Source organism: Pelmatolapia mariae, linkage group LG7 (assembly GCF_036321145.2).
Source record: "Pelmatolapia mariae isolate MD_Pm_ZW linkage group LG7, Pm_UMD_F_2, whole genome shotgun sequence".
NCBI lineage: Eukaryota > Metazoa > Chordata > Actinopteri > Cichliformes > Cichlidae > Pelmatolapia > Pelmatolapia mariae.
The window spans coordinates 20,405,589-20,428,061 of NC_086233.1; the positions used below are offsets into that span (position 1 = coordinate 20,405,589).

Sequence of the window (22,473 nt, forward strand, 5' to 3'; positions counted from 1 at the left end):
TAAAAGTTATTTTTTTTCTCACTGTTATCAACATTTGTTTGATCTGAAATATATGAGTGACAAATATGCAAAAAAACAAAACTCAAATCTGGAAGCCAATCAATTTTACACACACTGCACATTTGGGCACGAGGAACGCACAAGGGTTAAAATTTGAGGAATATGTAGTTGTAGTTATGGCACGATTAGACAAAGTACCAATTACAGTGAATAATCCTTACTAGCATATTGTAATTTATTATATTTTTACAGTTTGATTATTGATGCAAATTGCAACTTTGAAACACAAAAGCTCAGCAAACTTTCATTTTCAAGAGAGTCGTGCAGGTGTTATGGAGGACTTAAGTCATACGATGCCAACCTTTCACATTTATAAGAAGCATATGCACAACTATAGAAAGCAACAAAAAGTTTGTGGCCGACGATTTATCCTAACTTTACAGGATGCTCATGCACTTGAGCAGATTTCTCCAAAGGGGCTTTATTGAAACAGTAAACAGTGTTCGTTTCATGGCTCTTCCACCTCGTTTTTAAGGAAAGTCGGATCTCGAATGATTAAACAACACAGTGTGTGAGAAGTCTGATTTTTATTTGACTGAAATTAAATGAACCACAAAGAGTTGCAGAAATCAGCGAACTGTGAACAAAATGATATTAACCCTCATTTGTTTAAAAAAAACAAAACTGTACTGAGTCAGTCTGAGTGTTGGGATCATAGACTGGAAGAAACAGAAGGGAGGGAAATGTAGAGAAAGGGGACAAAGGAAGAGATAAAAGAATATTAAAAGATGTGAAGGCTCAGCTTCATTTCTGCCAACTTTTTGTAGCAGCAGCCCAGATTTACAGACCACATATTGCACCAAGTGAGTGCTTTGAATAAAAGGAAGGGAGGGGGAAATCACATTCAAGTAAATGACAAGAGACATAACAGGCGACATGACCTCAGAGTGATCTATAAAGTGCCCTTTAGGTTCAATAGTGTTAGAAAAAGAGAAACAAGATAGAAAAAAAGAAAACACTTATTTTCTTTGTAAGAAACGTGCTGCTTTATATTCAGTGGGGGTCACAGCTTTTCTCTCAAACATCCACGCGCACACACACGCACAGCTTCATTTTAGTGTTGATCAGTAATACTTCTGTTAAATGTAATACATACATATATTCATATAATCATGAAAGAACTTAAAATGGTTTTTAAATCTCCCCTCAAGTACAATTTACAGCATTATGAACAGCAACAGGCATGAGAATATTAATGTAATCGTGACGTCTCAGAGAAACTACCCCCCCTTAATTTTAAGTTTTCCCTCCCCAACCTCAAGATCAATTACACTTCCAAATTATTACGTAGCAAACACAAGATACAGTTCATGCTGCTCTCAAAGCACTACAATAAAAACAGTTTTATTAAACACATTTGCTATCACCGTAACAAATGATATGGATTAATCATTTCCCAGACTAGCCAGATTTTCACTTCACACACCATGTCATATATAGTTGTCAAAATAGTAAAGAACAATTGTTCATCAGTACAAATACACTGAGAGTACTTTCCTGGAAGAGTTATACCAAATGTTCAAAAGAAAACTTGTTCCATGATGACAAAATGTTGTTTGCTTTTTTTTTTTAAAGGAGAAAAAAATAATAATTTCCCATCTCTGGGAACTCATCCCCCATCTTTGAATCATTATTAGTGCCTGAAAAAAAAGAAAACTTTATTCTACAAAAAGGCTGCATGGTGATCTCTGATCACACAGTGCAGACAAGGCTCTACGGAGGGGCGTGGCCAATTTCCTGAAATGTGATTGGCTAGCATTCCTAAGGTAATCTGGTGTTGGTCTAAGGATTTGAGAGAGTTGTGATCATAGTGCCGCTGCAGTTTCTTAGAGAAATAGTGCATGTAGAAGCCAGATTAAGGCCATGCGAAGCACCCCTGTATGAAGGCGGTGCAAATACTGTGCTATAGTGTACATAAAGGAGCTATTGAAATGCATTGGTGTTTTCCAGCACTGTAGATTTTCACAGGACGAGGGTAGAGGGGGAAGAAACAGCGGATCAGGGGCCAGCTCCCGTCATTCATTGCTCATGCCTGTGGATGACAGAATTCAGCATTCGAAACAGTGCGACACTCCCTTCCTTTCCCCAGCACCTTAAAAGGAGGGACCTACCCAAACCGAAAAGATACAAAGACGTAGGCATATTGGCTCGACAAGTCGCTGTACAGTCTCGAACCACCGTGCGGAGGTGGCTCGTAGTCAGGCATTACAGTACAACATGCTTGCACAGAACTGCTACAGCAGCTGGTTTGACATCCCTGTTTCATTTTGTCTTATCGTTGGAGGGTTGGATGCGGTTGGAGGGAGCCGTTCTAGTCGACTCCCTCGAAGCCCTGCGCGTTCTCGACGGCCATCAGGAGCTTCTCTCTCAGGTCTTCAAATGATTCATAGGTGGGTAGATCCAAGCGGTTAAAACTGGAAAAGAAAAACAGGTAAAACAAATAAGGTAACATTTAAAATAAATTAATTAATTAAATTTTTTGGTTCTGTATGTGGCAATTTCATATCATCCACAGTGATCACTCAAGTCATTTTCATTTATATCGCGCCAAATAGTTGCCTGGAGGCACTTTTTACTGTAAGTTAAAGATCCTACAGTAATTCAGAGAAAACCCCAACCCCGTCTCATTATTAAAGCCCTACCCCACAGCTCATGATCATAGTTAAGGTTGGGAACGTAGATCGACCAGTACATCAACAGCTTCACTTCTTACCATGACAGACCAGTTCAATCTCCACATGACCATTGATGCACCACCAATCTGTCTGTCATATGAGACTATAGGAAGAACTGCAAATATGCAGTTAACCTCTGTACAAGACTTGTGTAAACCTTTCACATACAAAAGGGCTTCAAATACTATGGCAGTATATAAAACAGTGGCAATAGTGCTACACTGTATTTGAGAAATAAGCTCAAAAGTACGATTTAGCTCATACATTCTCCTGTGTGGCTACAAAAATAAATAAATAAATAAATGAATGAATGAATGAATGAATGATACAAATTCAGTCCATGATGCTAAAGAGAAGAACACAGACCGCACACACTGAACACTGGACTGGATGACCAACAAACTGAAAACCAAGACTATTACTGCCGAGTTTAATTTGGTCAACAGGGGGCAAAAACATAAAAATGAATGTCTTCACACTAACTGGTACCATTCCCACATTTTAAAAAGATAACACGGTAAACAACCTTTAGCAGCTGCATACTTTTACCTTGCATGTGACAAAAACTCTGCCAAGCTGAGATTCCCATCAGTTTAGCTTTAAGTGCCTGCTGGGACTGCTACTGAAAGTATGTCAGATTTTTTGCTAAGCACCACTGTGCAGTTTCACAGAGCTGCTAGCACAGCTGCAGACTCTCAGCTTTGTTGTTCTGTGAGTGTGTGTAGCAGTGACATACCATGTGTGAGCTCTTGGCAACTTATCTGGTGTTCCCCACTGCTCGATGGTGAACAGCTGAGGACCATTAGAACCTGGCACAACGGGAGAAACAATTATGATTCCACTCTTGATGCACACACGAGGACAAATTAAACCCTTTAAGACCTTGGCTGAAGGAAAGCCTTTGGATATTTACTGCATTTTACATAAACATATGTTTTTTGTTTTAAATGGAAATACTGGGTCAAGTAAAGCTGTATAAATAAATCTAAAACAAAGGATTTCCTTTAAACAAATCAATGTGACTTTTTACAACTTAGCAAATCTTGACATCTCTTTCTATGTGTGGAATTACATTTACTCAATCTTTGGACCACAATTTGTTAGAAAGGGATTTTTGTTACCTTGTTGCATCTTGTTCTGGCCAAGTATATGCTAACACTGCTACAAAAGTAGAAAACACCACAAAAACACCAAACTTATCTGCTTAGATCACGTACCATAAAGCTCAGCAAAACCATTCATGGGCACTCGTGATGTTCCTGTGACAAACTGGAGGAGTCGAATTCTTTTTTCAGCGTCCATCAGCAGGACAACCTGACGAGAGAGGAACATTTCAATTTCCCAAAAGTCAACAAAATTTTTCGATCAAAAAATAAATAAATAACACTGTCTTTATTAATGCTTTCCCATCAACTCAACACAAAATTATATTTGAAGAAAGTTTCTGCATATAGTTTTGCAATCTTGCCTTTGCGCATGTCTGTGTGGGAATGAAGTTTTAGATCTCTGACATGAGGACATTTGGGAAAGTGAGGACATGGACAGTCCTCACTTTGTGACCTTCAAAGAACTTCAAAGAACTGCTGGACTGCATTTTAGGGTTAACAGTAAGTTATTAAACTAGTTGTTAACTAATTGGCAAGCGGTGAGGGTAGGTTTATGTCAACGAGTGTCCTCACAAATATATGCAGATTATAAATGTACATTTGAACACAAAAAAAAAATTAAAAGGAAAAAGTGATGACACAAAATTAAACAGAAGCGGTCGGAGCCCTTAATCAGATGACACGGACACAGCAGTCTCTGTGGCTAGTGTGTGTTTGCTGTGTGAGTGTGTTAACGCTCAAGTCAAGACAAATGATAACGAGGGGCAGGTACCACTTTCATCAGAGCAAACAAGCCTGTTCTTCCAAATAGACTTTGATCTTCAAAAACGAGGCCAGCAACTTCCACTCGCAGGCCAGATGGAGGGAAACGTGCTTTTATGATGAAACGTCCAGAAACACGTAGACTAACATAGTTTAAATGGTTCTGCTGCATCCAGTTATGAGTCTCGAACTGTGTAACTGAGTAATGAGCATACCTTCCAGAACCACTGTATGACGGGATGATTGGGACAGTAGCCATTCTTGTAAACGGTGTGTTGTCTCCAGTCGTTGACGTCAACGTCACCCAGACCACACATGAGCAGCTACAGAGAGACGGAGGTAAAAGAAAAAGACAGCATTTACACCCAGTGCCACATTTTACCATAAAATAAACCCTTAACAAAAATTTTAACGAATCTTCCAGCTATAGCCTTAAATAAGTGGTCTAATATACGTTTCCCAGCAAGCAAGGTTACTTAAGACAGTCTAAAGATGACAAAGCAGCTTAAGAGTAGGATAAAATATTCTCACAGAAGTAGTATTTTGATTTTAAAAAAAAACAAAAACAAAAATCTTGATATTAATTTTACCCACTGGCTAATGAATTAAACTTTTTTTTCAGCTTTACTAGAAAGATACTCATACCTCCAGTTCGTTTTCGTCAAAGATCTTGATCAGATCTATTTGAATGAGCTCAGTGAAGCCCTGAAAATTAAACAAAGGGAATTATAATAACAAGCAAGCAGGTTTAGAAGAATTTAATTTCAACTCTTAAACTAAGTAATGGTAAAATGAACTGGTCCTGATATAGCACTTTTCTACTTTACCTGAGCACTTAAAGTGCTCTATACAACAACCATTCAAACAAGCACTTTTCTATGCTTTGTTTATGTAAGTGCTTTCTATCTAACATTCACACACATTCATACTTGGAGTTAGTATCTTGGCCAAGGGTATTAGGCATGCAGACTGGAGCAGCCAGCGATCGAACCACCAATCTTTCGATTAGTAGATGACCTGCCTCTTAGGCTCTTAGCCACCCCAAAGGCTTAGGTAAACTAACTAAAAATCAGTGGCCACATTGCCCTCGAGTGGTAAACATATGACTGTACATAAATACCTCCAAGAAAGCGTTCATCTGCTTCTGGACCCGATTGACAAATCTCCACTGAATGACCAGACTGACGGAGGGAAAATTCATATTTATTATTATTGGAGATGAGCAGATGATTGCAATTTTGTTTATAAATATGAGTCAACGGATGACATGAAAATAAAAATACTTACTCTATGTATTCTTTCTTGTTGTCATTGGTGACCACCATGTCTGAGCCACTGGGCTTTAAGTCAACCTGGTAGGTCTGAAGGATTTTAAAAAAAAGCTGAGTTTTCTTCTGATACGCAATAACATTAGTATACTGAAATTAAAATGAGGTTTTAACTGATTAAAAATGACTGCTTCGATGCCTGCACACCTGCCCAAAATTGTCCTCATCAATGCAAAACCTCAAGTCCAGCTCAGTGGGATCATTCTCCAGAATCCACTTTAGAGAGTTGTAGTACTCACTGTCCTATTAAACACAAAGAGAATTAAAGAATTCATTGGCCTTCACTTGTGAGAAAGAAGAGTTTGACTTGATCAATGCAAAACTGTTCCAAAGAAAGCTAAGCAAAAATATATTTATTTATTTTAGTAAAGCAAGTTCAACGAATAAACATTTCACAGATCCAAACTCACTGGCTCTGTAGTGCAAAAAGAAACCTTACCACAGACTCCATGTCTTTAAGAGAGATCTGTTTTCCTAGCATCATCTTATAGAATGGTCGGATGAAAAAACCTGAAAAGAGGCACAAAAAACCCCCAAAACATGATGATAATCATCAACATCACTTTTATTTTCTACATTCTACAACACGTTTAAAAACACGAGTGACAAAGTGCTTTAACCGAGCTAACATTCTGTGCTAACTTTGTAATATCAAAGCAATCCTCTACAATCAAGTCGCCTACCATCCAGCAGCTTTCCATGAAACACAGCCATTCCAGCAACACGCCCGATGAACTTGAAATAGGAGAGGTGATCCTCATTGCATAGGCCAGAGTTGGGATTAATTTGGAGAGTGTAGTTGTCCCTGGAAAGACATGAGCACAGATGAAAAAAGTGATTTCAGTCATGCTCAGATTAGACAGTAATATCGATATCATAAGATTAGACATTTAAGAGCATACACAGTACAAAAGTAAGTAATTTAGGTAAGCAATGAAAAGAAAAAACTAAACAAAACACAAAAAATAGGAACCGTGGAGTGGAGACAGACATCTTTTAAGGTGATTTCTAAAAGTTTTATTAGCTTTTCATTGAACCACATCTATAGACTACTTTTTCCATTTAAAATTTTCAATTCTTTGCCCTTAAATGCCACCATTTATTTTCTTTGGGTACCTCATGTCAAAAATATGTGAGAACAAAGTCATTACATATTGATGACGGTACAACATAAGACACTTTGACCACCTTAATGCGTATTGTGTGTGGGAAACCCTTGTTCGACGTTGGCTTTTTGAATAAGAGGAAAAGCTAATCAAAGTAAAAGGAAACTTTCACAAGTCTCATGGGGATGACATGGCAGCACTGCCCCTCAACAGCTAACTCAATAAATGAGTAGAGATGGATGTTTTCATGGCTCAGAACAGAAAGAATGGTTTCTTTACAACTAGCTTTGTGTAACACTATGTCCTGAGTGGTGTGTGATATCCTGTTGAATTCTCAAGGGTTCAACGCCTTTCTTCAGTCTCAAAAGCAGCTCTTAAAGGAGGCACACACAAACGAGCAGACACTTACGTGGCAGAGTATTCGAAAAGGCCGTAATAAGGATTGAACATCTCCTTAGATAAGAGGAAAAACCACTCTCTGGCCACACCACCGTAGTCTAGTCCTTTCTCCGATTCAAACTCGATCCATAGACGTGCCTTCAAAACATCTGGCCTCTTTAGTGACATGATTCGACGGTAAGACTCTTCAAAGATGTTGTTCCTGTGTAGCTTCATCTCAAATCGATTAGGGATGTCAGCCTGAAATGGTTAAAAGTAAAAACTGTAACAGGTGTTTTGTTGGCAATAAAAACAATACTGATTTAGAAACAGCTAAAACAAGACAGTTTTTAGAAGAAAGTAATGTCAAAGATCATCCACTGGAAAGTTTATATAACAGATGGTGTTGGCCCCCTGTCACAAAATTTGTATTCTCTGACAAGTCGGCGTGGTTGTTGGACAGTGATAACATTCACTGTGATGGAAATTATGAACAGGAAACATTCATCTTCAAACTAAAATTTGCTTCTCTTTGGTGTAAAACCCTCTTTCCAAAAGATTACTACTGATTACCAGCAACTACTTGGGGAATACACGCTTATTCACTAAGAACCAGAGTTAGCTGGGGGAGTCCCCAATTGGTCTCTGGGCATGTGTGAATCTTTTGCTACTGAAAAATGCAAATACATGATGTTGTGTCAGCAGACAGTCCAAACTAATTTTTGTTTAAAAACTATTGTCACTGTGCACTTAAGATTACATTCAGAAATCAAACAGCAACAGAAATGAAAAATAATGGACAATAAGTGGTAATTATATACCAACTCCAGCATATTTTAAATAAAAAGAATGTGGAAGAATTGCAATGAATATTTAATATACAACACATATGTTATACTCAGTCACCCAGTGTTGTGACAGTGTGAAGAAAGCTGAATAAGTATGCAATCAAGCATAATCAAAAGAGAAGCAATTAGACTGCTTTGTGCAAGAGGAAGTCGGGAAGTTTGAATAACATTTATCTTTTGCATAATTATGCAAGAGTAGCACAGACAGAAACTAGAGACACAGGATAGAAAGTCTTACCGGTTTCTTTAATTTCTTTCTGAAGTAGTCATATTTCTGCTTGAATTCTCTGGAGTAGGGAACCGCCTGCAAAGACAAACAGAAGTCAAGAAATAGTCAAAAATTATCAGTCTCGGTTATCGGTTTCCTGATATAAATGTTTGAACACAAGCGCAACATGGTGGCGACCTTCCAGTGAGAGTGAAATCTGAAGTGGTACACAGAAGGACACCAGGTGTTAGCATGTTAAGTGACAAATGCAACAACTAAGTGATTTATCTCTGCTGTGCACAGACGGGCCGGGGCTGATGAGAGTGCACGACAGATAGAACTGCTATGTTAAGAGAAAAAGCTGTCATTTGTATGTAGCGACTCCCTAAACAAGTGGGGCAGTAAGAGGAAACAACTCACGGGTCCTGTGATGGCTGGACTCTGTAGACGCGGGTCCTCCCACTGCGTGTTCTTTGTATCTGGATAAAATGAACACAACAGAACATCATTTCATTTGTATCTTCAAGAAATTATGTTCAGGGACACTGGGACAAAACAGATGTTTGAAACCAGTTTGAGTAAATAAGAAACAAAAATAATGGCAGAAAAGCAATATAATGTGAAAAAGAAGGTTTTCATAGGACTCCATGCTATCCTGTAAAAAACTTGCCACAGGAACAAACACAGGAACAAACAGGTCAAAAGCTGCTGAGAGGATGATGAGAATGAGGATGATGATGTAGCCAGAGTCTGCAGCAATGAGAAGGTTGTTTGTGATCTTGATGAGAGCAGCCTCTGTGCTGTAGTGCGTTCTGAAGCCAAAGTGAAAGGGTTCACTGAGTTCATGAATAGGCGTGTTGCAGGGATAGACTATTCAAAGGATTTGATGATGATGTCAACAAAAGCTAAAGCCATGCCCTAACATATAACATAGGTCTGATTTACTAACAGACTTGATGTGACTAGATGGAACTCAACAAAAGGATGGCATGGAGGTCAGAGTTGGTGAGGTGAAATACTTGACTGTCTTCAAGTCAGATCAGGTGAACACCAACAGCTAGTTTGGAACTTAGCCTTCATGAGAGAGCCAAATAGAGGGAGAAGTCTATTCCTGAGTAGTCTAAAACAGTTTGTGGGAAGTGATGTAAAGTATCCGGAGGAGTTAAACATCCTGGCATTAAAGAAGAGTGCAGTCTGACTGCTATCAGAGAGAATGTTATTAGAAAGAGTCCATTGTAACATAGTGATGATCATAAACTGGATCCAGCAAGAAAGTACAGTAAAGTACACAAAATGTAGTACAGCTGTTAAACTGCAACAGCACAAGGTAACCCAATGGGAAATACAGATTCCCAGAACTCCAGGTAGAGATACCAAAATGGAGATATTCTGCCATAATCCACAGGACCAAATTTGCTAAAAATCAAACACACCATCTTAGCACAGCTCAAATTTACTTTGCAGTCATTCCCCAACCATGAACTGTAATCTAGAGTCAAACATGAGGCCATCTGTCTGACAGCTAAGGCTTAGTCAGGACAATAATCCGAAGCACAGCAGCAAATCTTTATAAAAAAAAAAAAAGGGTGGGCCAAAATTCCTCCAGAACAATGCGAGAGACTGATAAAGTCATCCAGAAAATAGCTACCTCATGTTTCTTGCTGCTAAATGTGACTCTATGAGCAACCGAATAACAGGGTGTTAGTTGGTGTTTCAAATGACTGCACACATAACCAAATGCAAGCATGGAAAAGGTATCTTACTGTGGTCGATGTAAAAGGTGCGTCCGTCTGTGTGAACTCTTTCTTCCCATCCAGGCTGAAAAAGAAGAAGAGAGGAAGAATAAGAAACTACTAGAAAGCACCAATAAACAGGCCGTGCTCAAATAGCAATTTAAATCCATCCATTTATTTTTCCTTTTCTTCAAATTTATGTTTAATTGAACTTCAGTGACCATTAAATGGTCCAAACAATGACATCCCAGCACTGCAAGCAAGGTAAGCTCAATCAAACACCGACAAAGGAAATGAAAGGATTTTGTGCCTTATTTGAGTTCGGTCTGGCACATCAGCAAGGCAGGGATACAACCACAACATAAAGGTTAAATCACCACTATGAGTTCAAACCAGTATATCACGACTGACACGGTGACCACTCAGTACAGTGTCACAGGCCACACACATTCGTACGGCACCAGCAATCAAGCAAATAAAAACATTACAGTAGACTGAGTGTAAAGGGGTGGGGGGAAAGGCACAGTTCAATCTGTTGAACAAGGTGTAGCTACAAGACGTACGGTATATGTGTAAGTATGCTGCTGCTGCATGAGTGGAGACCAGGCTGAAAAAACTGAGAATACATGCAGCATACAGCCAATTCCTTCCTCTGATATATATGTATTTATATATATAGCTCCTTGTGTTTCCTTTGAAACCTCCCTCCCTCATTGTTTTACTCCCATTATGTACTCTAGTCTCACTCCTTCAGTCAGTCCTACTCCAACAAATGCCTGGGAAATCCGTCTAGTGTTAACTGTTTCTCAGACATTGATACAGACTGAGAGATCCAAGGACAATGATGGGGAGCTCCAAATGTTAAACACTAACAGAAGGAGCGGCAGTGGTGCAAGGAGGCTGCACACAGAGAGAGGAAGTGGGGTAAAATACTAAAAAGGAAGTAGAGCGACAATCCACCCATGCTGGTCATGAAAAAAGAAAAGATTGAAAGAAAGAAAGAGAGAAGAGGAGAAAAAAAAGAAAAAAGAAAACAGAAGGCTGTCTGCAGGCATTTGACCAGACTGGACTGGACCAGACAGGTAGGCAGGCAGAGGGAGGGAGGCACCAACCAACCTCCTCTGGTAGGTTCTGCCAAACAGACATGGCCAGGTGTAGAAGAAGAAGCATACATTAGATCCATCAGAATGAAGAGAAAAGAGAAAGGGGGAGAGAGAACACATACACACATGCACACACACCACACAAGCCTGTGAGTTGTACAAACCCATAAAGCTTTTTTATTATTACTGTCATTAGTAATATTCTTATTATTAATACTACATCTAGCTACAGTAACATTTTGCCCACTTCCAGGGAATCTTAAGGTTTCACCTCCTAATAAGGTTATTACAGTTCCCAGACCCTCTTGGCTAAGCTTCACACAAACAGCTTCTGTTCTTACAGGACTAAAAATGGAAATATGTAATGGAGTCTGATCACATGAACACATGAAGTTTCATATTTTACTGTAAAAGTAATTTCTTTCATATTTTAATTTTAAACATAAACAGACCAATCACAAGCTGATTACAACATGCACCATAACACAAAAAGCCAATTAATATGTTGGCTTGATTCTACTTTAGCTAAGACTACATGGTTGTACTGCTCCAAAAGAGCAGATTTGTTACACACATAAAAGACAGAATACATATTGCTAATGATGAGTGCACAAAGGTATGCAGTCTTTGTGATTCATGAGGTTGTTTTGCATCTCCATTGCAGGCCAAAGGTTAAATATCTACTTAGTCTTATAGTAATTGTACTTACAGGAAGAGGGCCAAGGTCACCAGGCTCCATTGAGTTCTTATTCCTCATATGGACCGGATATTTCAACCTGGGATCCTCCTGATTGTCAGCAGTAAAAGACAGGAAAGTAAACAATTATATTGGAAAAAGCACAACAAACTCTAAATGTGCACCTTGTTCTCTATATTAAAGTTTAAAAAGCAGCTCTGTCAAAGTGAACATAAAATTTACCTTACCACCACCAGATGTCACTAAACGACCAACACTAACTACTGCCCCACATTTTCTAATCACTAGATTAAAATCACAGAGTGTTTTTTTCCTCATCCCTAAACAGCAATGTGCTAGCTCACCCAGGTGGTGGTCCTGCTGTTGTGGTCGATGAAGAAAGGCCGTCCGTTTGGAGCTATTCTCATCTCCCATCCTGGGGGCAGGAAGCTCTGCTGGGACTTGTGTTGCGACTTTGGGGAGCTGTAAGGGGACGGCTGGGGAGACTGAGGATTAGAAAGTGTGTCTTTCACAGCCCTCCGTACCTGAATGTTGTTGGCTCCCTGGGGGGGGGGGGGGGGGGGAGTGATATGAAATAAATAAATAAATAAATAAAGATCATGTAATGCTATCTCCCATTTCATGATAAAATAAGGATACATATCGAAACTTAAACGGACACTGACTGACAGAGAGATACAAAATTAGTGATCATTAACAAAGACAGAAACACATCTTCCAACAAATCCCTTTTTCTTTGTCTGCTCGTAAAAAAAAGAGAAAAAGATTAGAATTCTTAGCACCATGAGATTTCCATCTAAAACTTGCAACATTTGAAAGTATCATCACCACTTTTCTCTTTAAACTATTATATCAGTTAACACCAGGCTCATTTCTGATTTCCATGTTCCATGCTGTTTACTCCATCAACCTGTAAATGAAAATGTCACACACATCTGATTTATCACCCTTCCCAGATAATGCGTAAGACTTCTCTTGCTCTCTCTTGGTTACCTAGATACTGAAGAAGTACAAGAACAACTAACAAATGTTTACTTTAAATCCAGCAGAACTCATTAATCTAAATCTGGTAACAGAGCTCTCTGTCAAGGCTGAAAGGAAACCTAATTACAACATAATACCAGAAACTATTTATATACAGGAAAGTGAACATCTCTTGTAAAAGCTCCTTATGTCGTCCAGACTAAAAAGTGTCCCTGCATCAGATTTAAAAAAAATAATAATAATAATAATAATTAATAGCAGTAATCATCACTGATTGACCTTTTTTTTCTTCTTTCAAACAAGAGAGAAGAGTGCATTAATTAACCACAAACCTCCCACATCCCCTGCAAGTTGTAATTACAACATTCTGCTGCGACTATTTCGCTTCCTTTTACTTCCACAATACTCGCACACACTTTAATTAAACCTTGTTCAGGTCTGTTCCCTAGGTAGTATCTTCGCCACCGAACGAAGCCATTAAAAGGCTGCAGAAGCACCAGATGAGATCATGCATTTCTACAAACGTGTTGATCAGACTTACATTTGCATTCGTAGTGCATAATTTAGGTTGAGAAAATGTACGTGCAAATTAATGCGATGCAATTAAATTGACAACCTCAGAGGTTATCTGCATGATGTAGCCTGCAGCTTCAAAAAAACAAAAAAAAAAAACCCAAACAACAACCACACACACATTAAAATGTGAAGTAGGAATTTCAATATTTTACCCAGGTGTTATACGGCTAACACATTAACCACTTATGCTGTGTGAATATTAACACCCTCTGACCAATGAGTGAGAGAAAGCAGTCATGTAAAGCATAATGTTGGGAACAACATAACATGGAGGCGGCAGGATGACTCTATGAATTGCTATTGGTCATTAACATTCAGGTTATTAAAAAGCAGAGATGAAAAAAGCTAATATTTAATCTGTCCACTAGATGAGTCAAACACCAGGAATGTACACGGATTGGCTACATATAATCTCCTTGGCAGAAAGACAGATGTCTATTAAGCTTTCTGTGTGCTTTGTTACTTTAGTTAGACCTTTGATGTTTTGTTAGCATAGAGTAGCATCAGAGAGTGAATTAGCCTTGAACGCGGTCTTATTGGATTATAAAAACTAGTGCAAACACACAGTAATATTGACACAGCCTTCCTTAAGCTCCTTATTTACAATTTGTCACGCCTTCCCAAATAAAACCGATTGGCCATTGCGTTATCAAAACCGTCTTTATTTAATAGTTTTTCCACTCCTTCATTTGTATGTCCTTAGTTTTATTTTAACAAATGACATCATTTGGGACCCATTATCAATTTAAATAATTTAGCCATCTTAGATTTACCACACCAGGTTCATGCTATTATTCTTTTAAACCATAGCGTGAATCAAGGTGCTTAAGGAAAGCTCGGATCATATTATTCATCTAATCAGTGTTTAGCTGCAAGGTCCTCTAGTACACAGTCATGAGCTCAACTTTCATTAATGAGGAGAAAGTAAGAGCAATGTGAAAAAAGAAAACTGTCATTAATGGAGAGATCCCAACAACACTTGAGAAGATTTCATTAAGTTTGGCAATGAGGAGAAGACAAAAGCAGCAACCTGAAAAGAGGAGAGCTAACAGGTGGAAATGTTAATCTTTAGAAGGAACAGGCAGAAGTGTGAGAAAGTGAAGATCATGATTTAGTCATTTGGAGCACATGGCAAGAAAGGACGGGAGGGTAAAGATTCAGGAAGGTAGGACAGAAATAGGTGGTCCTCAAGTATGTAGAAGAAAAGGAGATAGGAATGATGGTGGAGAGGGACAGTACAGGTGGCTAATTCTCACCTCCAAGGGGGTGGAAAGGGTGACAGTAGGGGAGCTGAGGCTACGAGGTCGTCGGACTTGGGGCTCATGGAGGTGGTTGTTGGAGGCATTGGAAGAGGAGGAAGGGGTGGATGCAGGTGCCAGGGCTGAGGCTCCTCCTGATGCTGATGCTGCTGCTGCTGCTGCTGAGGTGCTGGCACCGTCTTCAGTCAGCTGTCAGTGAGAACAGCACTTTTGAGGTTAGGTTGGGAAGAAATCAAGCATGCCATGCTGTTTGCCAAAAATAAAAAATAAAAAGAAAGTCTCTTTGAGAAGCATGCTTTTCTGCACTGGAAAGGTCTGGATGCAGGCTTTGTTTTCCTTGGGAAATAAGCCACTAAAATCTCAAAGGCAGGGGTCATTTCAGGGCCACGAACAAAACAACAATAGGATTTTATGTCCAACTAGAAAACAATGATAAAGGTTTGAAATAGTGAGATTACCACATAACTTTCACCCCTAGATGAGGTGGGAGGTACAGCCCACATTTACAGGGGGGTATAACTTCAGAGCAAACACAGAGGAATTATTTGATAGATTTGCCTCTCCTTCCGAGTACTTAAGAAAACAGATGAGAATCAGAGAATGAGGAGACTATGACATTTATAATACAGTCACAGAGTTACAGAGTTGACCATAAAAAGGCACAAATGCAAGGGTGGATTTCAAAGGAGAGCATCAAACATACACCCAGTCCCCTCCGTAGCCGTCTCTCTGTGAGCACTGCTTACGTGGGGCTGCCTCGCTTGCAGACAGAAAGGCAGGGTGGAAAAATGGAGTGGAAATGGGAGGAGGGAGGGAAGAGTAGTGGTTGCGGTCCCATGCCAGGGTTTAGAAACACGTGACCAATACACAGTTGAACTTCATCCTTATGTTACACAAAATGCTAGACAAGAGAAGGAAGACGCACAGTAAAAGTTGGACAAAGTAGGAAACAAAACAACACAGAAGTTTGACATTTAAAAGCTCTCTCTCTTTTTCTTTCACTCTTGTACACAGAGAAAAGGAGAAACACAGGAGGGGGAAGAGATCCAACACACAGGCGAAGAATCATGGGGCCGGGTTACGGTCCAGCCAGCCCGACAGCTACACTTCAGACCTGCTGTACCTGCACAACTGGCCTAGTCCATGTAGTGGTGCGGTTGTTATGGTTGACGTAATAAGTTCTTCCCTTGGCGTCCTTCCTCTCCTCCCATCCAGGGGGCAGGCCAGGGGTGGTCAAGGTGTAAGCAGTTGACGAGGGAGACTGGCCAAGTGTAGAGAGAGAGCAAAGCAAATATGGCTAATCAGTACAGAATAGTACATTTAGACAAGTGGAGGGGCTCTAATATTTTATATTGAGGCAGCAGGGAAAGACATGTGGATAGAAATAAACGCATTCAATAAATTCAAGCTGAGAACCAGAGTTATACATAATATCTGATCATTGTTAATATTAATTTTTTTTTTTTTTTTAGGTGGAAATTTTTACAAAAAAAAAAAAAAAAAAAAAAAAAAAGGAAACAAAAAACACAACCCCCCCAAAAAACAACAAACTAGTACTAAAATAAACACCATATGTGGAAAAATGGTAGATTATTACAATCCAACTGAGTGAACTATTAACCATTTCCAGCATAAACATTATAGAGTGTCAACCAAATAATCACAGCATAATCTGGTGATGTATTACACAGACAGCATGGCTGAACACTGGCAACATTTTACGATGCAGCGTCATGGCTCGTTATCAATGACTGATCAGTGGCATTCGTTATTTACAGCTAGGCAGTCAGTTCTTGGTCAAAACACAACAAACACAGAAACACACACATATAACAGACAACTTCTGCTCTAACGCTGCAGATCACAATAAGAGAACTAAAGAAAAGAAAGGTTTTTAAGCTATGTGCTAATCATGATGATTTATGCTTCTAATTTGTTCAAAAGTAATTGCTTTATTAAGCTGTTTGTGTCCATTATGAAGTATGTGTAGTATGAAAGGGGCAATCTGTTTTTTGATGATTTTCTAAAATACAGATCATCATTTGGCATATGATCTGATTTTTAGGGGAATCAGAAATAATGTTCCTGTCAATAAATTAATAAGTAACCGTGCTGTTTAGGCTTTCCTGGTCCACAGGAACTGAAAAAAAGCTGTATTATTTTTTACACTGCAAAAAGAATTTAAAATGCACGCATTCTTGTAAGTTTGTACTTCGCTGAATTTGAAAAGTGCTTTCAGGCTGTGAAAAATGGGATTTAAATTAATATTACTCCCTTGCATGGCTGCCAAGAAACAGCTATAAGGCTTTAGTCTTGACTTAAAATGTGACTATTCAAATATTGGGATATCATTTTCTTGATCACACTGCCCTGCTCAGCATATGCTCGTACAGGACTTTACTGGAAAGAAACACTGGTGTAACAATGAGAAAATCTTCCTAATGAGTAAGCTCTCTAACTGAGTGCAGGATTTATTAGAAGTCATTCACAAAACTAGTCGGGTGACAGTCCCATCCTACATAGTGTCAGGGAACTAACAGATGTGTGATGAAGGGTTAATACTGTGCATAAACTGAGATATTACCATAGGCTCCTCACCACCTGAGACTGTTTGAGCTCTCGTTCTTCTGGACTGGGAACTCTGCTGGTGGTAGACAACATGGAAGAGGGTCTTTAGTTCACAATAGGTTATGTTTTAAGGGTGTAAGTTAAGAGCCAAGTGTGGGCACTAGTGAAGGCTGAGAGAGGAAAACTGAGTGGACAAAAAGGAGGAAAATTAATTCTCAGAGGAGGTGAGGAGTGGCAGAAAGACAAGAGAATCTTTTGGTTATGGGCCTAAGAGCGCAGTGGCTGGGAACAGCAAGGACACAGGACACAGAGTGAAGCAAACGGCTGCTGTGATTGGCAAGAGGGGGACAAAAAGAAGTTTCATCCCTGTGCAATCAATAACCTTTGGAAAACAGATTTTTTTCCCCCTCCATTCAATGTGCAGCATCTTTAATTTCAACCAGAAACAGGTGCGTCCTGAAAATGTTCAAGCAGGTAAGTGATTTACAGTGCTGAAGGTGGAAAAAGGAACCAGCCTTAACAAAAGAATCAAATTCTGAAGGAAAAAAAAATGAAAGAAAATGTATTTTCTTTCATGTACACGTTTTGTTTCTCCGTTTTAAACGCAGATATGCACAACTAGGTGTTGTTCTGCTTACACAGAAGTACATAAATGATATCAGTCCTCCAACAGCAGCCTTTTATAAAGCAATTTAATAGCTACTACTGCCAAAACAAATAGAAAACTAAAATATGGGAACAATTTTAAATCTGTACCGTCAAATTAAAGCTACCTCATATCCTCCTATTAAGTTAATGACATATTTTAAAGTATATTACAGTCAAATTGACAAAAGAAAAAAATAATTAAATAGAAGGGGGTGGGGGGGGGGGGATTTCCTGTGGTTGCTCACTACGCCCACAGGAAAACATTAAACCTTGTATAGACATCAAACAAATGCTTCCCCCCCCCCTCTATTGGTTTCTAAACAGTCGTCCAGTTCTGAGAAACGTATCATGGAAGGGAAAGAAAGACACGAGCACCTGTACTGTCGCTTCTTCTTGACAATGCTAAAGCTCACTGCTGTGACTCAGCTGTGTGACAAACATCTGACTCAGATCTTGTGACAGTTTGTTAAGCTGAATCCCAGCTGACGCCATGACTCAGGACTCCAGGGGAACCCTGGTGCACTTCTTAATCTTACTTTTTTGTCTCAGAGTTTTTAAGTGGAATCATGATTCTGGTGAGACGTAACAAATCAAACACAGTGGAATGTGAATCACAAAGAGCAGTGATGAGAGACGAAGAGGTGTGGTAATCCTAGAGAGACAAAAAGTAAAGTAAGTAGAATAAGTGGTACAGTTGAAGCAGGGAAGAAACAAAGGGTGAGGTGGGTAGTAGCATCTGCTGGAGGTTGAAATGCAAGAGGAGCAAGAAAGGTGATTTAGCATGTGGTAAACTAACAGGACAGACACATCCACGAGGAGGAGGTAAATGAGACATTAGCAACCTGCTTAGACAACACAGAAAGAGGGAAAGTAGAAAACGCTGGAGGAAGGGTTTGTGGCTTTAGAAATATGTACCGTAAGAGGAGGAGCCTGGGTCTGATCACTGACGCCATCCGTCATACTTGAGGAACGGAGTCTGTTTGACAGCTGGCTCTGTTCAAAGGAAGCAAAGAGAGAATAAACGCCACTGCCAGCGCTGCCTCTTGTTTGGCTGCCTACATTTACACCAGGTCCAGGTTTTTGACAATGGAAAATTAACGGTTCTGCAGTCTCACCAAAGCAGAGCTGGGCCCTGGCACTTCTCCGTTTGTATCGGGAGTCAGCGACAGCCTCAGATTTAAGTCTTCTGAGAACTCCTGGGTGATGGGTGTTGGCGTGTGCTGTGGTGTCAAAATGGAGGAGGGACCGGGCAGAGATTGAGCCAAGCTGTCGTTATCCTCTTCTGTGATGAGCTCCCAAGACTACCAGCACAACAAAGAGACAAAATCTTGATGTAACACAGATCTTTTGGAAATTTTACCACTGTAGATGAGTTTAAGTGTGCGTGAGTGGACTGCTCTTTTTTTCCCCTCACATTATCCAAGTCCCTGGGCTCCAGATGCTCGTTCTCCAGGTCTTCACTGATGTGGCGCCTTGATCGGAAAACGCGATGGGCTTCCTGATGGATTTGCCGCTGTTGATTGTCACTCTCAATCTCTGAAATCACGTCTCTGAGAGAGATTTGGCGAGAAAATGTGAATGGAAACCAAAAGTTAATAATCATGAATTAATTCTCCTGTGCAGGATTATTTAGTAACAAGAGCCAAACACTGTTATATTTAATTATTTCAACAATAATTTACAGTCTATCAGGTGTGCTCAGAATAATGATGATATAAAATATGTCCATCATGTTTTGTCAACCGTGCATACTTTGTTGAAGGATTACTTTGACGTTTGAGCGATATGCTTTTTCATTTTACTGCTAAGAGTTACCTCAGAAGATTAAAAACATTTCTTCTATCCATCTCCTAAATATAAAGCTAAGTCAAAAGGCTAGCCTAGGACAAACACATTCGATTACTGACATTCAGCCCATTCTTCTCTCTTCAGTTTTGTGCAAAGCTAAGCTAAGCTAATGGGCCCTTATATGCAGGATTTTGTTTTTACCCTGTGTGCAGTTATTTAGTTTTTAGCAGAAAAAGTGATAAAGCTCAAAAATTGAACTTTTTAAAAATACTGTAATTATTTTTTTCTTTTTAATATATCTATATAATTAATAATAATAATTTCCCAATTGAGTGGAGACATGGAATATGGCATTATTGTGTGTATAGAGAGGGAATTTGTGTATATTTTAAAATGTCCAATTATCAATTTTTAAAGGAGTGTAAAGTCTACAAATAGGAATAACTGTGGCCGACGCCAGTTATTTTAATGTTTTTAAAAAAAACAAAAAAAACCCCCATCTTAAATAATATTTTTGGAGAGTATTTCCCCACTAAGCTTGCAGTACATGGGCAAAAATCCTCAACAGACTTTAACACAGTGATTTTTTTTCATGTATAAAAACCAACAGTGACATGTGAAAGGTTCGCGTCTGTGTTAGTGCGAGATCAGGCGTACATGTTGGAAGGCCGTTTCCACTGTGTAGTGCGGTTGTTGTGGTTTACGTAGTAGGTGCGTCCCAGGTTGTCCACTTTTTCCTCCCAGCCTTGAGGCAAAGGGGGCAGCAGCTGCTGGGGTCGCTGGGAGCCTGAGTCAGCAGACTCATCCCAACCCTGAAAGACAGTATGGTTGAAGGGTAGTATGGTAGGTTTAAGCCAAAGATCAGAAAGAAGTACATTAAAGATTTAGCTGGTTATATTTTTCTGATGGTTTTATTTTTTTTTCTTTTCTTTTCGTTTTACTTAACATTTACTTAATGCCTGTGTTTCATAGCTGCCAGCAGGCAGGCGTATCTATGCCTACAATCCAAGACGGAGCTGATGTTTAAGCAACAATCTCACTCGTAGTGTTGGCAATTTTACGCTTAATTTAATACGTAGGCAGAAAAAAGAGCTACTACAAAAAAAAAAAAAGCATTAGTAATGAGGCTTTAATACGATGAAAAAGAAAAAAAGAAATACAGACAGTCGGTGGGAAAAGGAAATTTTTTGCAGTATGAACATGAGGGTGCCATTTAAGCTTTCACGCTTTGGCTGCTAAATGTCACCTTATCTGTGAAGCCTTTCGCTCTCTAGCTCTCTTCCACACATCCAAGAACACACATTAAAGTAGGAAAAGCTCAATTTTCTCCAAATAACAGGCCACATTGTAAATGTTTTTTCCAGACCCTGTCCTGGAAAAGACTTTTACCAGATGCTGGCAGTGAGCGGCTTCCCAAATTCTCAGAGAAATAATAAAAGAAAAAAAGAAAGATGCTCTCACATTACTTTTGGTTCACAGTGGGACATTTACTTTCAAGCTTAGAACTATGTTGCCTTCATGTGGCAGAAAGGAATAACAGTAGAATCTGGTTTGGTTTTATTGTGGAAAAAACAGTCCAAAGAATGTCTTAGGTAATGCAAAGTCAGCAGTTTATACTAACAACAGAGGATTAGACCTTACCTCAGCCTCCTCCCTCATGTCTCCCCCCTCCTCCTCATGCCCTCCTTGTTTGGGCAGATAGGCCATCTTCAGACGCAGGTAACCCTTCACCCTGGACTTGTGACTGAAAGGAAAACATATGCTTTAAATACTTCCTGCTCATTAGTCCTAGTTGGAATTCCAAGTTCAGTATTTAGCTGACAGTCGCATGAAGTTATTGCTGTCTAGACTCCAATATGGCCAGAGTCTAGACAGTGTTGTGAACCAAGATCTAACTTTAATGTGTCACTGTCTACTCCACTTGCTAATAGGGGGCAAACTAGACAGACACAAAAAAGCAGCTACTATTTGCCATCTATGTTTTCTCATTTTATATCAAACACAGCCAAAACTGACCTTCTTGGCCGCAACAGGAAGTCTTTAAACGTGTAGGGCCGCTCCATAGCAGGATCCTCTGTCTGCAAATAGAGGAGGTTTTTGCTGACGGCATTTAAGTGAACACACAAGCAAATACACATGTTGCGATATCAGAATATCACAGTCGCCAGCTTTCAACAGAGGGTACAACCCTCTGCCAGACATCCCAGGATCATTATGCAATCCTGAGCTTCTCCTGTTACATATTGAGCAGCCTTTTGTAATTCACAGCAATCTCACACTGCTCTCTGACAGGGCCAAACCAGTCCACGCTGGCTGCTCACCGCATAATGCCCTGTGAGATACCGCTGAGGCCAAAAGTCAGTTTTCATATTTAAAAAAAAAAAAAAAAAGAAAAGAAAAAAAAAAGCAATCTTGAATGCTGGAAAGTTTTGTAAAAGGAAAAAAGAACATGTGTGAAAAGAACCAGTGTCAAGTTTCCAAATTATGGACCTCAATTACAGTCAAAACACTGCTCTCAAAATATTAGGTGGGGCTCCTCAAAGCAGGAATATGAAATAGGTTGGAACAAAATTCCAAGTCAAAATATTAAGGGCAGTATTAACATAAAATAATATCTAATATTAATTTCATCAATCAAGCTCCCAT

General features: G+C 39.4%; 1 protein-coding gene across 11 annotated transcripts in view; it reads right to left on the reverse strand.

The window, feature by feature from the left end:
* Positions 1–570: 570 nt before the first annotated feature.
* Positions 571–22,473, reverse strand: part of nedd4l (NEDD4 like E3 ubiquitin protein ligase) — a 44,477-nt gene continuing 22,574 nt past the window's right edge. For 3 of the 11 annotated variants that reach the window (XM_063478361.1, XM_063478358.1, XM_063478352.1), the window contains 26 exons: positions 21,844–21,905; positions 21,469–21,571; positions 20,485–20,639; positions 19,454–19,589; positions 19,155–19,340; positions 18,955–19,032; positions 17,408–17,467; positions 15,947–16,084; positions 14,821–15,012; positions 12,349–12,546; positions 12,017–12,094; positions 11,321–11,335; positions 10,235–10,289; positions 8,892–8,950; positions 8,502–8,567; positions 7,447–7,676; positions 6,615–6,736; positions 6,371–6,441; positions 6,079–6,174; positions 5,891–5,964; positions 5,724–5,784; positions 5,249–5,308; positions 4,819–4,926; positions 3,953–4,049; positions 3,472–3,544; positions 571–2,474 (listed from right to left, as the gene is read on the reverse strand). In XM_063478361.1, the coding sequence (XP_063334431.1) occupies positions 2,372–2,474; positions 3,472–3,544; positions 3,953–4,049; positions 4,819–4,926; positions 5,249–5,308; positions 5,724–5,784; positions 5,891–5,964; positions 6,079–6,174; positions 6,371–6,441; positions 6,615–6,736; positions 7,447–7,676; positions 8,502–8,567; positions 8,892–8,950; positions 10,235–10,289; positions 11,321–11,335; positions 12,017–12,094; positions 12,349–12,546; positions 14,821–15,012; positions 15,947–16,084; positions 17,408–17,467; positions 18,955–19,032; positions 19,155–19,340; positions 19,454–19,589; positions 20,485–20,639; positions 21,469–21,571; positions 21,844–21,905 (2,676 nt within the window). In that variant the 3' untranslated portion in view covers positions 571–2,371. The remainder of the gene's footprint in view (positions 2,475–3,471; positions 3,545–3,952; positions 4,050–4,818; positions 4,927–5,248; positions 5,309–5,723; positions 5,785–5,890; positions 5,965–6,078; positions 6,175–6,370; positions 6,442–6,614; positions 6,737–7,446; positions 7,677–8,501; positions 8,568–8,891; positions 8,951–10,234; positions 10,290–11,320; positions 11,336–12,016; positions 12,095–12,348; positions 12,547–14,820; positions 15,013–15,946; positions 16,085–17,407; positions 17,468–18,954; positions 19,033–19,154; positions 19,341–19,453; positions 19,590–20,484; positions 20,640–21,468; positions 21,572–21,843; positions 21,906–22,473) is intronic. The other 8 variants (XM_063478363.1, XM_063478359.1, XM_063478354.1 and 5 more) reach the window with 5 other exon arrangements.